General features: G+C 40.6%; 1 protein-coding gene across 1 annotated transcript in view; it reads right to left on the bottom strand.

The window, feature by feature from the left end:
- LOC103213144 (sulfotransferase 2A1-like) overlaps window positions 1-14,485 on the bottom strand; it is a 25,048-nt gene extending 10,563 nt beyond the window's left edge. Inside the window, exons 1-2 of the mRNA XM_007959021.1 lie at window positions 14,350-14,485; window positions 10,336-10,552 (exon numbers count right to left, since the gene is read on the bottom strand). Coding sequence (XP_007957212.1) covers window positions 10,336-10,552; window positions 14,350-14,485 — 353 coding nt within the window. The remainder of the gene's footprint in view (window positions 1-10,335; window positions 10,553-14,349) is intronic.
- Window positions 14,486-15,665: the final 1,180 nt, after the last annotated feature.

The following is a 15,665-nucleotide window of genomic DNA, read 5'->3' as shown; positions in this document are numbered from 1 at the left end:
TATTTGCATATTTCATTGTAATGATTGACTTTGTCTTCTCAAGCTGCTCTTTGAAATCTGTTTGCTCTTTATTCTGTCATTTCTTCCATTGCTTTAGCTACTCTCCATTTAAGGGCAAGTTTCAGAGTCCCTTCTGACATCCATTTTGGTCCCTTCTTCCTTTCCTGTCTTTTTCATGACCTTTTTTTTTTCCTTCATGTGTGATGTTCTTGATGTCATTCTGCAATTCATCTGGTTGTCAGTCATTGGTTTTCAATGTGTCAAATCTGTTCTTCAGATGGTCTCTAATTTCAGGTGGGATATAATCAGTCCTATTTCTGCTCTGGTAGACTTGTTTTAATTGTCTTCAGTTTCAACTTGCACTTGCATATGAGCAGTTGATGGTCTGTTCCACAGTCAGCTCCTGACCTTTTTTTGGCTGAAGACATTGAGCTTCTTCATCGCCTCTTTCCTCACATGGAGTCGATCTGAGTCCTGTGTGTTTCGTCTGGTGAGGTCCACGTGTATAGCCGCTGTTTATGTTGACAAAAGAAGTGTTTTCAATGAATAATTTGTTGGCTTTGCAAAATTCTGTCATTTGGTCTGCAGCCTAATCTCTACCAGGACTATTCATAGTTTTCTGGTAATGTATTAGACCACATTTCACTGCTATTCATAAGGCTTTCCTCAGCCAATTCTTTGTGAAGGGGATGGCCCCTTCCTTCTTCTGAGTCTGTCTTAGTCTGGAAGCTCTGCTGAAACTTGCCCACCACAGGTGACCATGCTGGCACTTGACCTACTGGAGGGAAAGCCTCCCTCCTCACAGCAACATGCACGGCACCAGAGTACAACACACTGACACACAGGTGGTGGCCAACATGAAAATACCTTTTTTGTTTTCTTTTGTTCTTGTTTTTTATAAAAGGTGTATGAGATCTGAGTTTTCTTGAGAGTCTTTTTTTAAGAAATTTTTTATTTTAAGAGTTTGTTTTACATTCAACCTCATGTGTACATTTAGTTTCACTCCCCATGTACCATGCCCAACCCTAACCCAGTTTCCTCCCCTCCCTGCCCAGTAAGCCCCCTGTGCCCCTCAGAGTTATGCTCCTGTGTGTCCTGCATTTCCTCCCTGTGAATGTTGCCCCTCTGGTGCCCTGTGGTCGATTGCTCCAAGGGATGTACTATTATAGAGTATGTGGGTGGGTCATCCTGGGTTGAGTGGTCTGCACACACATCTTGTTTACTATTGGGCTGAGAGCCAGCTCCTGGGCGTGAGCTTTATTCCAGGCCCAGCATGTATCCCAGGGCCATAGTATTGGGGTCTCACCAGACTCCATCCAACCAGTAATTCTGGTCATTATTGAGTTTGGGGGCTTTGTTCCATGTTTTCCCTCCCACTCTATCCAGGGTCCCCAGATTTGATCCTTTCCTGAGTGATTGGCATTGGTAGCTGGGCACCATCTGTTCTTCTGGTCTCAAGGACTATCCTGTCCTAGGGCTGATTGCTTCCAAATGCCCTTGTTTTCTTTGATCTCTTCTTCACTTCTGATGACAGGAGACCATTAGCTGCATCTTAGATGGCTGCTTGAAAGCTTTTAAGAACCCAGTAGTTACTCATTAATGTAGGATGTGGAACAAAGCTTTTATGTATTTTGTTTTGCCAATTGAGTCCGGTGTCCCCAGTACTGTGGTCCTGAGATGGTAGATCCATTACATCTCTCTCCCACAGTGTCTGGGTGTCTGTGGGGATTGCTCTGTGTCTGTTTTCTGTTGTTTTGTAAGGACTGCAGGTATTTTATATCACTGGTGTCTGTGTAAGATTAGACCAAGGTGAATCTGTCCTCGGTCTAGAGTATCCTTCTGTTCACTGACCCCCTTCTGATCCTCTCAGATATTTATGTGTTTATCTGTAGCCTGGTAGTTGGTGTTAATGGTAATGCAGTATTGTGGGCACATGGGTGGTATTATCTTTTGTCGTCTATGTCCTATGTGCACAATTTTATGTCCTCCCTTTTCCTAATGTTATCATGGTGGTCACTGACTCTTTCCATACAGCCTTCCTCTTTCCCCTTTCCCACCATCAGCATGTAGGCCCAAACTAGCCTGAAATTAATCCCTCCCCTTCCCTCCCCATCCTGGTAACCTACAAAGTGAGTTCCCTTTCCCAAGCAAACCCATCTTTGTCTTTTTACAGTAACAGGTTCATGCACTACTTCTCGGGTGTCCATATCTGGGTCTATATCTGGACTTTTGATGCTGTTCCATTGGTCCATCTGTCTATCATTGTACCAGTACCATGCTGTTTTGACTACTGTGGCTGTATAGTAGTTCTTAAGATCCAGGACTGTGAGACCTCCCACTTTGTTTTTCTTCTTCAGAAGTGCTCTGCTCATCCAAGGTTTCTTTCCTTTCCATATGAAGTTAGTAATTGGTTTTTCAATGACCTTAAAAAATTTTGTTGGTATCTGGATCGGGATTGCATTAAATGTGTAGATTGCTTTAGGTATTACTGACATTTTCACAATATTCAGTCTACCTATCCATGAACAAGGTATGTCCTTCCATTTATGTACTGCCCTTGTTGTCTCTTGTAGCAGTGTCTTATAGTTTTCTTTGCATAGGTCTTTTGTGTCTCTGGTGAGGTTTATTCCTAGATATTTTATCTTTTTAGTAGCTATTGTAAATGGTATTGTTTCTCTTATTTCTGTATCAGAGGACTCTTTGTTGGTGTAGGGGAATCCAACTGATTTTTGTATGCTGACCTTGCATCCTGCCGCTTTGCTGAACCTCTCTATTAGTTCCAGTAATATTTTTTGTTGAGTCTCTTGGGTTTTCTATGCACAGGATCATATTGTCCACAAATAGAAACAGTTTTCATTTCTTTTTGCCAATTTCTATGCCTTTTATTTCTCTTTCTTGCCTTATTGCCTTAGCCAAGACTTCCAATATAATGTTAAATAGAAGTGGTAATAGAGGGCATTCCTGTCTGGTTCCCGCTCAGAAGGGTAATGCCTTGAGTTTTTCTCCTTTAATATTGTTGTTGGCCATTGGCTTTGCATATGTGCCTTGAATGATGTTGAGGAATTTCCCTTCTATCCCTATTTTGCTGAGAGTTCTGAATAGGAATGGATGTTGGATTTTATCAAATGCCTTTTCTGCATCAATTGATATAATCATATGGTTCTTTTCTTTTGTTTTGTTTACGTGGTGGGTTACCTTGATTATTTTTCTGATGTTGAACCAACCTTGCATACCTGGTATAACTCCCACTTGGTCAGGATGTACTATTTTTTTGATATGTTATTGGAGTCTGTTGGCTAGGATTTTGTTGAAGATTTTTGCTTCTATGTTCATGAGGGATATTGGTCTGTAATTTTCCTTTTCAGTGGTGTCTCTATCCCTGGTTTTGGTATTAGTGTTATGCTTGCTTCATAAAATGAGCTTGAGAGTATTCCATCTTTTTCTGTGTTCTGGAATAGCTTGAGTAGCATAGGTGTGAACTCTTGGGAAATTTCTCCAGTCAAGCCATATGGGCTAGGATTTTTCTTTGTGGGGATTTTTTTTTTTTTTAATGACTTGCTCAATTTCTTCTTTTGTTATAGGTCTGTTCAAGTATTCTATCTCTGAGTGGGATAGTTTAAGTAGGTCTTGTGGTGCTAGAAACTTGTCCCTCTCTTCTAGGTTTTCAAATCTGTTGGGGTACAGATTTTCATAATAATCTGTCAGTATCTTTTTTATTTCAGTTGGTTCTGTTGTGATGACACCCTTTCCCTTTACTATTTTTGTAATTTGCATCTTCTCTTTCTTTTCTTTAGTTACATTTGCCAATGGTTTATTGATTTTGTTAAGTTTTTGAAGAACCAGCTTTTTGTTTTGTTTATTTTTCTCTATGTTTTTTTTTTGTTGGTTTTCTATCTCATTTATTTCCACTCTAATCTTTATTATTTCCTTACTTCTAGATATTGTAGGATTCTTTTGTTCTTTTTCTAGTTGTTAGAGTTGTGGAGTTAGAGTGTTGATTTTGTTTCTTTCCTGTTTTTTGATGTATGCCTTTATTGCTCTAAACTGACATCTGAGGACTGTTATGCTGTGTCCCATAGGTTTTGGTATGTTTCTAGGAATATTTTTATTTCACATTTTACTTGTTCTATTACCCAGTAGTTTTTGAGCAGTGAATTGTTCAACTTCCACATGTTTGATGTCTTTTTTTTTTGATCTTCCTATAATTATTTTCTAATTTTATAGCATGTGGTCCAAGAAGATGGTTTGTAGTATTTCGATGCTTTTGAATTTATTGAGGCTTGTTTTATGTCCTAACATAGGATCTATTCTGGAGAAGGATCCATGTACCTGGAGAAGAATGAGAATTGTGCTTTTGTTGGGTGGAATGCTCTGTATATGTCTATGAGGTCGAGTTGGTTGATTGTGTTGTTGAGTTCCTCTATGTCTTTGTTGAGTTTTTTTCTAGTTGACCTGTCCCTCCTTGAAAGTGGTCTCCTACTACTATTGTAGAGTTGCCTATTGTCCCTTTTAATTCAATTAATATTTGCTTCAAGTAATTTGGAGCACTTTCATTGGGTGCGTAAATGTTTATTATCATAACGTCTTCTTTGTCAATTGACCCTTTCCTTATCGTATAGTGTCCTTCTTTATCTTTGTGTCTAAGGTGGGTCTCTTGTAGGCAGCATATTGATGGATCTTTTTTTCTGATCCAGTCTGCCACTCTCTTTCTCTTGATTGGTGCATTTAGTCCATTCACATTGAGTGTAGTTAGTGATAGGTATGAATTGATTGCTGTCATTCTATTTTTTTTTTTTTTGTCATGTTGTTGTGTTTCCTTGGTCCATATACTTTTCTGTGCTGAGTTTGATTTGTTGTCAAGTGCTTCCTCTCTTTTCTTCTTTATTATAGATTTTGTGCTTATTAAACCCACATGTTTTCATTCCTTCTGAATTTTGTTTAATTTTGTTAATTTTCTCTATGGTTACCTTGGAGTGAATTCCTGTCTCTACATTTTTAAACCAGTGCATACCGTGAAGACATTGTCCTGTTTTCCTCTCCATTTGGAGGTTTCTACCTAGACGTTTTCTTCCCTCTAGTAGGTTAGTTGCTGCTATCATGTGCTGATTGACTTCCTTGATTTTTAGTGTACAATGTTTTATGGTCTTATTTTGAGTTTCTAATTCTGATTTGGTTTTAGTGTTGATACCATGTATCCTGATTTTGTTGTTCTGTGTTGTGGGTTCTCTATTGGAAGGACTTCTTTAAGCATTTCTTGTAAGGTTGGTCTACTTTTCACAAAATCCCTTCATTTCTGTTTGTCTGAGAATGCCTTGATTTTGCCCTCATATTTGATGGACAATTTGGCTGGATATAGGATTCTTGGTGGGAAGTTCTTTTCCTTCAGGGTTTTATATATGCTGTCCCATTGCTTTCTTGCCTGCATGGTTTCTGCTGAGTAATCAGAGCTCAGACGAATTGATTATTATAAGTCATATATCTGTTGTCCTGGGCAGCTTGCAAAATTCTTTCTTTGTCTTTGGTTTTGGAGAGTTTGATTATAATATGCCTCAGTGTTTTTCTCTTGGGATCTATCCTGTATGGAGTTCTTTTAGCTTCTAGGACAAATATCTTTTCTTCCTTCATGATATGGGGGAAGTTTTTGTTAGTAGGTCTTCCACAATTTTCTCAGTGTTTTTTTTTTTTTTTTTTTCCCACCTCTTGTTCTGGAATTCTAATGAGGTCTATGTTGTTTCTTTCCATGTTGTCCCACATAACTCTTGAGTTCTCTTCATTTCTCTTAAATCTTTGTTCTGATTTTCCTTCATACAGGCTGGTGTCCAGGGATTTGTCTTCGAGTTGGGATATGCATTCTTCAGGCAGTTCTGTTCTACTTTTTTGGACTTCCACTGTATTGTGTAATTTTGGTCTTCATCTTCTGGATTTCTAACTGCTGTTTTTGTATGAGATCTGGCAGTGCACTAATCTTGTTATTTTGTTCTTGAATGTATTTCCTGAGTTCTTCCAGGGAACTGTCTATGTTCTCCTTGCTTCTGTTTGGGGTTTCCGTAGGCTCTTGTAGAGCTCTATAAACATACCACTACATTCCTTCTCAGATAATTCTATTGCCTCCTCTTCCTCCATGTTTAATGAGACCTTTGCTTGAGATTTTACTTCTAATGTCTTGTCCTGTGGTTTTTATTATTATTATTATTATTATTATTTGAGGTTGCCTGTTGTTTCCTAGACATTTTGAGGTTGTCTTTAACTGTTGGTTATGTATTGATTTGTTTTGTCTTGGTTTTGTGATTTAATATTTGAAAACGTGAAGCTGGTGTCTTTTATTTTTTTGGCTATTAGTTCAGGTGTGCTTGGTTGCTCTGCAGTTTTCTCTGTGATGATGGAATTGCTGTGTGGAATGTGGATGCAGGTCTCTGTTTGTCATAAAGGGAGTTTAGGATTTTAACCAGAAGGTATGATGGTGGCTGAATGTGGTTTTTCTATTAGATGGGGCAGTGTAGAGGTGGAGAAAGTAGGAGGAGAAGAGAGAATGAAGAAAAGCTCCAAAGTGCCAGGAGTGGCTTCTCAAGGTGGCAGGAGCAGTTTCTAGGGCTCTGAGTGGTCTGCTAATGATGATGATGTACTGTTATTCACAGGCCCACAGCTCAAGTTCAGCAAAGACTCCAATTGTTAGGTCGCTGCCCTGATCTGAGATCCACTGTGGGAGTTCCTCCTGGGTCTGCCCACTTACAGTGTTAATGTTCTCTCTGCTCAGGCTTCAGTGGTACTGGAGCCAGAGAAATCTCTGCTCCCACCCAGAGGTCCCAAATTTACTGATAAAAGCAGGTACTGAAGGTAGATCTGTGGAGTGGCCGCAGGTTCTCTGGTGTGGTGCGTTCTCTCCACTACCCCAGGGAGGTCTCCAATGGGCTTTCTTGCCTGTTGGTCTTTGCTCCCTAGGGAGGTCTCTGATGGCCTTTCTCACCTGCTGGTTGGCACTCCAGAGTTCAGGTTCACCTGTTTTTGTTATTTTTCCCCCCTCTGGGTAATTGCACTGCCCCTTTCTCCTTTCTAATCCTACTCTCCCGAGTTTGGCTTACTCTGACTTAATGAGCTGTTCCGAGCAGCAGAATCCTCATTTCAAACTGCTGCACCTAGTTTTTCAGGCACTAAGATGTTAGAGGGAACTAGTGTGGGAACTACAAAAGAGATGCCCTTTTGAGCTTTTCTGAGACTCTTTCTGACTTTCCAGGCATTTCATACTCCAGGTCTTATCTTCTTTAACTAGGTCATCATTTCCAGGCACGAATCAAACTGATGCTCATGGTCAGCAGTGCAGAGAGGTTTCATTATCAATTCCATGTAATGGACACTCATCATAAAAAGTTCCTCATGGTACTGCTGTTGATTATGAAACACCCAGAGGGACAATCAAATACAGGATTGCTCAAAAGATACTAAACAAGATGCTAATTTTCTATCTATCAACCTGGAAATAGTAGCCTTCAATCAACTCCAACTGATAGGACCAGCATGTGTGTTAGAGTATCTCTGCCCTTCACAGGGATTTCAAGGCTGTGACCGTTCACAAGCAGATTGCCAACCCTTACTTCTGAAGGGCCATTGGATACATTGAATCAACAAACTTTCAGTTAGTAGTTGAACCCATAATAATTTGTGGCACCCAAGGATTCTTATGTTTCTTATACAATACATCATTATTATACACACAATATAAAACATATACATTCATATTGAAAATATTTTATATAGTGTACATGGTATATTATACATGGTATATAGAGTATATTTATAGATACATGTTTTGTACATAAGATAATAGAGAAGTTGTTGTTGTTGTTGTTATGTGCCGTCGAGTCGGCCCCGACTCATAGCGACCCCTCCTTGGGCTTCCGAGGCAGTATCACTACGGAAGTAGGATTGCCCAACCTTCCTTCCGAGGAGTGGCTGGTGGGTTTGAACCGCCAGCCGTCTGGTTAGCAGGCAAATGTCTTAGCCACTATGCTACCAGAGCTCCCAATAGAGAAGTTATGCTTATATAATTAGATATATACTATTAGAATATATGTTTATGGAATGCATATGATTATATATTTATACATCAGTATTATGTATTTACACATATATATTATAAAACATATATGGTATGTGCATATTGTTAATAAAGTTAATCCCAAATCTATGATGAGGGTCTCTCTATGTAGATTCAGAGATGTTGAATCCCTCATTTGCTTTTAATTTTCATTAAAACTGCCTTTTATTATGAGTACATTTATAAAACCAATTTGATTGTAATGTAAAACTTGAAAAATATGGCCTTTGTCATAGAAACAACACCAGAGATGACATGAGAGAATTTTGCAAGACCAATGAGCTATTCTTCAAACAGAACTTTGTTCAACAACAGAACTACCTGAGCCAGCAGCCTATCTTGACATTATTTACCAACGTGCACAGCTTTCTGAGCTAGAAGCTTGTAGCATGACCTGCTATTTTGGGTTCATCAGCCCCTGCAACTCTGAGTCAGGAGAAGCCTTCAGCCTAATACCAGTCCCATTGATTTGGGATGTGGTAATTTCTGCAGCCATGTGATCTATTTCCTTGATAGTTCTTGAGTTCCGTGACATGTTGCAGTGAATTATGGAGCCCAAGGATGAGAGGGAGCAGAGTGAGAGGAAGATGAGTAGTTGATGATAGAAATGAAGGGGTTACAGTTTTTAGAATAGGTGGAGATTTGGGACATCCTCTGCCTCATAAGACCCAGTTTTGTGCTGATTCTGATCAAATGAATCATTCACTCAACAAGGCCATATTTTGATATATTGTACATAGGGTCACTAGCAGTCATAAAGGTATCAACAGCACTAACAACAACCATATTAGGATATTTTTATAATGTTTCTACCACCTCATATGATGGTTTGAGGGGTTTTATGCACTTTAGACCATGAGTTTGGTGTCAATTTATTTAAAGTATAATCTAAGAAGAGTACAAATGCACATTGTGTATCCTGGGGTCTCTCAATATTAGAGATTTACTTTACACTTACTGGAATTATTCTTTGTTGCCAGGTGGAATTGTAAACTGGGAAAGACATGGTATATGTAGATGATATACTGATTAGAGGAACTCAACTGGATTTCTTTCTGTTTAATTTTTGCTGTGATTTAGGTGAAAGTTTACAGAGCAAGTTCATTTTCCGTAAGTTCATACACATACTGTATCATGACACTGACTGCATCCCTACGATGCAGTAGCTGTCTTTCCTCTTCCTCCCTCTAGTTACCTCTTCCCAGTGTCCTTCTTTCCTATGCATTCCTATCCCTGAGCTACCTCCCTGTGCAAACACTGCCCTTCCGTTCTCCCATGATGGATCATTCTAAAGAGCTCATCTACCTGATGTAAGTGTTCACCTATATGCCTGTCTGGAAGCCTTGGGAGTGAGCTCAGTTCTACACCTGAAGGGTCACTAGGGGCCATAATCTAGGCTGTTTCACCAGGCACAATCAGGCCAATAAGCCTGGACTTTTTTTTTTTTTTTTTATGATTTGAGTTTTGTTCCACACTGTTTTCTCAATTTATCCAGGATCTCCTGCTTTGATCCCTTTCTGAGTGATTGACACTGATAGCTGGGCACCATCTACTTCTTCTGGTCTCATGGTCATATAGGCTTGTGTTCCCATGGTCCATTAGGCCCTTGGACTAATTGTTTCCACATGCCTTTGATTTTCATCATTCTTCTTTGTTCCAGATGAGGAGAGACTATTTGTTGCATGTGGATGGTTGTTTGCAAGCTTTAAAGACCCCAGATAGTACTCAGTAAAGTAGGATGTAGAAAATTGTTTTTGTGTAATATGCTATGCCAATTGAGCTGGCATAGTCTCTGACCATGGTCTTGAGCCCACAGATCCAACTACTTGCTCCATCAGTATGGCTGACTGTGGCTAAGAAGTTATCATGTCTTTGCCCCATTAGTTTCAATTATATGCACATTCCTAAAGCACATACAAATACATATGTAGAAATATCATCTGCCAATTCAATTGTGAGTGTCAAACCCCAACTTCTTCTGAATTGCAGATGCTTATTTATAATTCAGAAGCTACTGCCATGGGCACACAATGTCAGGGGTTTCAGCCAGAAGTGAGACAAAGTTTTACTTAAGTAATGAAGACTAAGTATTGCCTAGGCTAACACCACAGAGTTTAACTAATATTTAAAATGTAGTGTGGAGCCAGGTTTTGTATTATGCAACTTTCATGAAGCACAGTTTATTTAAGTCCAAAAAATACAATCATTCAAAGAGAGGTGGTCAACCACTGTACTGTAATTACCTGCTTACCTTGGCCTTGGAATTGAAAAATGACTTGGGAAAGAGTTGAATGGGAAGGTGGGAGGAGTAGAAGCGTTGGCCTTTCTTATTTTTTACAGCTTCATACCCAGTTTCAGTCTCTAACCATGGTGAACGTTCAAAGTTGAAAACCGATTGGACCCAGGTGGGATCTCCATTGGAGTGGATGAGACTGATGATGTCAATCATCCAATTGGATCCTGAACAAGGAGAGAAAAGAGAGGGTCAGCTCCTTCAACATGGCTTTGGTCCACGCAACTGTATCTAAGAGACATTTTACTATTTCTCCGATGATGTCCATGAATATAAATCCTATTAGATTTATTTTTCATCTGACTTCATTCCTTACCTGCATTCTAGGATTCTTCCTTCTTGAAATACACTTTGCTTTTGATTTTCATGAGTAAAAAGTTCTTTTGACTTCCTACTACTCTGGTTTCTACTGCTCAATCTCGTTGCTCCTCCCTCATCCAATATTCAGCATTTGACTCTCTAACCATTCACCTGACCCTATGCATCCAGCATGGCTCTCTTGGGTTGCAGCAGGTGATGTGAAGAGAGAATAATCAAGGCATCAAACTCCCACAGGAATTCAAAATCCCATGAGTCATATGACCTCTACCATCATCCAGGCCAGACACACTATGCATTGAAGCCATACCCATATGTAGAACAGGAGAGGAAAGTGGACTCACAGACCCTCCCTTTTTGGTTACCTTCAATCATTAATTTTTGTCTTGCATGACCATGCTTTTTCTGCCTTTTGAAACTGTTCCCTGAAGTACTTTGTATAGTTTCATAGTTTTCTCTGGGAAGAGTGGTCCTGTAGTACCAGATACTGCATCCTGGCTTGAAGTAGGCATTGTATTGAATATAATGTTGCTTATATCCCACCTGAATTTAGAGACCATCTGAAGAAAAATTTATTCATTGAATGTGAGTGAAGGAAGCCTTAACAAATTGCAGGATGACATCAAGAACATCATACACGAAGAAAGAAAAAGATCACCAAAAAGACAGGAAAGGAATAAAAAAGAAAAAATGGAGGTGAGAAGAGAACCTGAAACTTGTCCTTGACTGGGGAGTAGTTCAAGCAAAGGAAGAAATGACATGATAAAGAGTGGAGCAGAAGACTTCAGACAGCAGCCAGAGAAAACACAGTCAATTATTATAAAGAAATGTGCAACGACCTGGAGCTACAAAAGCAAAAGGGAAGAAGACACTCAGTAGTTCTCCAGCTGAAAGAACTGAAGAGAAAATGCAAGCCTTGAGTTGCAATATTGAAGGATTCTATGGGGAAAATAATTGAATTATGCAGGAAGCATCAAAAGAAGATGGATGGAATACACAGTCACTGTACAAAAAAGAACTGGTCGATACTCAACTATTTTAGGAGGTGACATGTAATCTCGAGCAATGGCATTGAAGGAGGAAGTCATAGCTGCAGTGAGGGAAGTTGTGAAAAACAAGGGTCTAGAAGTTGCTGAAATACCCGTTGAGATGTTTCAAGAAAAGGATGGAGCACTAGAGGCACTGCCTCATCCATGCCAAGTAAGTTGGAAGACAGCCATCTGGCAATGTGACTGGAAGAGATCCACACTTGGACCCATTCAAAAGAAAGATGATCCAACAGACTGTGGGAACTATCAAACAATATTATTATTATCAAATGACTTGACTCATAACGACCCCTCCTTGGGTTCTGAGGCAGTCTTTCTACAGAACCAGATTACCCAATCTTCCTTCTAAGGAGGGGCTGGTGGGTTTGAACTGTCAACTTTATGATTAGTAGTCAAGTGCAATCCTAGTGAGATTTAAAAACTACATTCGTCTAACATCCATATTTCAGTCCTGTCAATGGATTTCTGTTGCCTTTGGGACAAATTTCTAATTCCTCAAGAGTGGCCTGATTCACAGGTTCACATGAACTTAATATGTAAACATATTCAGCCTACCATCCAGTTATTCCCTGCCCTTGTGCTTAACAAAACAAACAGCCATGTCCTTTCAGGCAGTTAAACATGCCTCAGTGTTTTTCAACTCCACACATCCACACATGTAACCCCTTCTGCCCTTTTCACCTGACATTCTCACATTCATTTTAGCATCCCAGGTGTTTCAGTTCTCTAGGGCACTCTAACAGAAAATATAACATATTTATATCTTTAACAAACAGGAATTTATTCTCTTACAGAGGCCACAAGTCCAAGTTCAAAGTGCCAGCTCCAGGGGCTGGATGAAGCCTCCCAGACCTTTGGCTTCAGCTCTGCCTCTTGCTCCTGACCCAATGAAGATGGAGGCTTCTCTTACCTCAGGCAGCTAGTGGCTGGTGACTTTGACAAACCCAAGGTTAACAGGTAAAATGCAACATTTCAAGATATTAAGCAACAGGCCAGGCCCTAGTTCAAGTCCAGAAACAGTCCCAAGATCAGCAGACAACGTGGCAGGCCACTCACTGATGACTCAGGATCCAAAGGTGCCAAGAAACTCAAGAGCTTCTCAATGTGTCTTCTTACATACTGGAAGAAGACCACATCCCTACAGCCACTTCTCAGCTACCCCAGGGGATTCCACCATGGAACTGATGGAAAAATCACCACATCCCACTGTCCATCCTCTCTAAACCAGGCCTGCCCAAGCTGACCCATAACTTTAAATACCTCACTAGGATTTGTTGTTGTTGTTGTTATGTGCCGTCGAGTTGGACCCGACTCATAGCGACCCCTCCTTGGGTTTCCGAGGCAGTATCACTACGGAAGTAGATTGCCCCATCTTCCTTCCGAGGAGTGGCTGGTGGGTTTGAACCGCCAGCCTTCTGGTTAGCAGTCAAGTACCTTAGCCACTATGCTACCAGAGCTCCCACTAGGCTAGAGGCTTCTTTTTCCACTACTTATTCAGTAATCTGTCCCTCTATGTCCTACCCACAAAATTCTACATTAAAATTCTCCCCTCTTATTGTTTTTCTTAGGGGCTATCAACTCCATTTCGACTCACAGCAATTTCAACCCCACATTCACCCGAATGAACCACTGCCCGTTCCTGTCCCATCCTCCAAACTGTTGTTGTGCTTGTGCCCGTCGTTGCAGTCACTGTGCCAATCCATCTGGTTCAGTGCCTCCCCATTTTTTGCTCACCCGCTGCTTTACGAAGCATGATATCCTTCTCCAGGGACCAGTCTCTCCTTGTAACTTCACCACAATATGAGAGACTAAGTTGGGGCATTCTCACTTCTAGGGGAGCTTTTGGCTACACTCCTTCCAAGGGAGATTGGTTGCTCTCTGGCAATTTATGATACATTAATATTCTTAGTCAAGACCACAATTCAAAGGCATCAGTTATTCTGCAGTCACATGCGTAAGCAAACACCAAAGCCAAACTCAGTGCCGTTGAGTTGGTTCCAACTCATAGCAACCCCCATTGGGTTTCCAAGGTGGTATCTCTACAAAAGTAGATTGCCCAGTCTTCCTTCTGAGCAGTGCCTGGTGGGTTTGAAATGCCAGCCTTCTTGTTAGCAGTCAAATGTCTTAGGCACTACACCACCAGAGCTCCCATATGCAAGAGGAAAAAACAAAACAAAACAAAACAAAATACCTCACTGCCATCAAGTCAACTCCTACTCACAGTGATCTCTCCTAGGGTTTCCAAGGCAGTATCACTATGGTAGTAGATAGTCTAATCTTCCTTCTGAGGGGTGGCTGGTGGGTTTGAACTGCCAGCCTTCTGGTTAGCAGTCAAGTGCCTTAGCACTATGCCACCAGAGGTCCTATATGCAGAAAAGGCTATTGAAATGACAATTGCTTGGGGCAATTAAGACAATTGCTTAGTCCCTGTGATCACGTCCCTTTAAATAACAATTCCATGTATTAATCCCTGTCTCAAACTGTGAAATCCACTAGAACACCAATCTATTTACCAAAAGATAGGCAAGGGTGAGGCAGAGAAAAATAACTCACTTGATATCCACAGCCTTACCCAATTCCAGATGCTGTCTCCTTACCAGATTTTGGGTAAGTGAGTGTAATCACATCACCATCCCTCACCACAAATTCATCTCTGACCGATCTCAGATCTTCAGTTTTGTAACCTGTTTGAGGGAAAGCAATATCTTCAAACCACAAATAATCAGAAGCCATCCTAAGAAATATCTATGGGCTTGCACTTGTCAGTCTGGTCTTCACAATGTTAGTGACAGATGACTCTATTTGTTCGTACTGAGAGAGGAACTCTTTGAATAAAGCAAGGTCAGAGTGCAAAGGTTTGAAAGATTAGGGCCCAATAATCTCCAGATTACACACACAATTACAGATCACTGATATCAGTAGAAAAGGGCAGATGTAGCTGAATATTCATCACCCAACAGGGGTCTCCCTGAGTTACACGGGGGTGATTGCAGGGGAGAGAGGACCCAGAAACTCAATAAACAACCAGAACAGCAAGGAAGTGTCAAAATCTTTCCAAAATTAAGGGAATTCTGAAAACATGGATGTTAATTAGACACTTTTACTTTCTGACATACACTTGTCCCTGTTGACTGGCAACTTTTTCCAAGGTGACCCACTTAGTACTTGATGTTATGGAAATTTTCCAAGGAGGTTAAAACTTCCTCATGAGTAGGTATCAAGAGTCCAAAAGACTTTTCAGGAGGTGTAGTCAAAGACATGATTGTTCATTGAGAAGAGAAACAAAAGAATGGGGAGAGAGGAATATAAAGACAAAGAAAGCAGGCTTACAAAACGTTGCTCACAGTTCAGAGTCCAGCAGTGGGGGGCTGGAACTGATCCAAGATGACGGCTACCCCCTCCCAATTTATTGGGCTATTTATACCTGAGTTTGAGGAATTGGGGATGGGGACTACATGACTGGTCTCAGATTGGATGGCTCCACGTTCCGTTTGATTTGGGACCCAGGACAGTACCTTGAAAACTACCAGTGGGTGTTCTGATAAGATGCTGCCATTAACAAGCTTACTGTCTAGAAACTATTCTAAGAATGGGTTAATACATTACATGGGAGGGGGTTAATACGTGATGAGGGGAAGTAGGGAAATGACTTTCAGTATTTGCAGGCTTGTGCAAACCAGATGGAGTCTGGCAACATTGTGGGGGGTTTCAGGTATTGACCATGTGATTGATACACATGAGGGTCAGTCCCATCCAAGTGCAAGTCTAAAGCCATGAAAAATGTGACTTTACTAATAGGAATACACTAGATTCCTATAGCATATGATGTGGTGGCTAAAGCACTTGACTGCTAACCAGAAGGCTGGCAGTTCAAACCCACCAGCCACTCCTCGGAAGGAAGGTTGGGCAATCC

This window comes from Orycteropus afer, unplaced genomic scaffold, assembly GCF_000298275.1.
Source record: "Orycteropus afer afer isolate SDZICR_OR568_19922 unplaced genomic scaffold, OryAfe1.0 scaffold01333, whole genome shotgun sequence".
NCBI lineage: Eukaryota > Metazoa > Chordata > Mammalia > Tubulidentata > Orycteropodidae > Orycteropus > Orycteropus afer.
The sequence above is the reverse complement of the archived record's forward strand: the minus strand, read 5'-3'. Positions and strand labels throughout refer to the sequence as shown.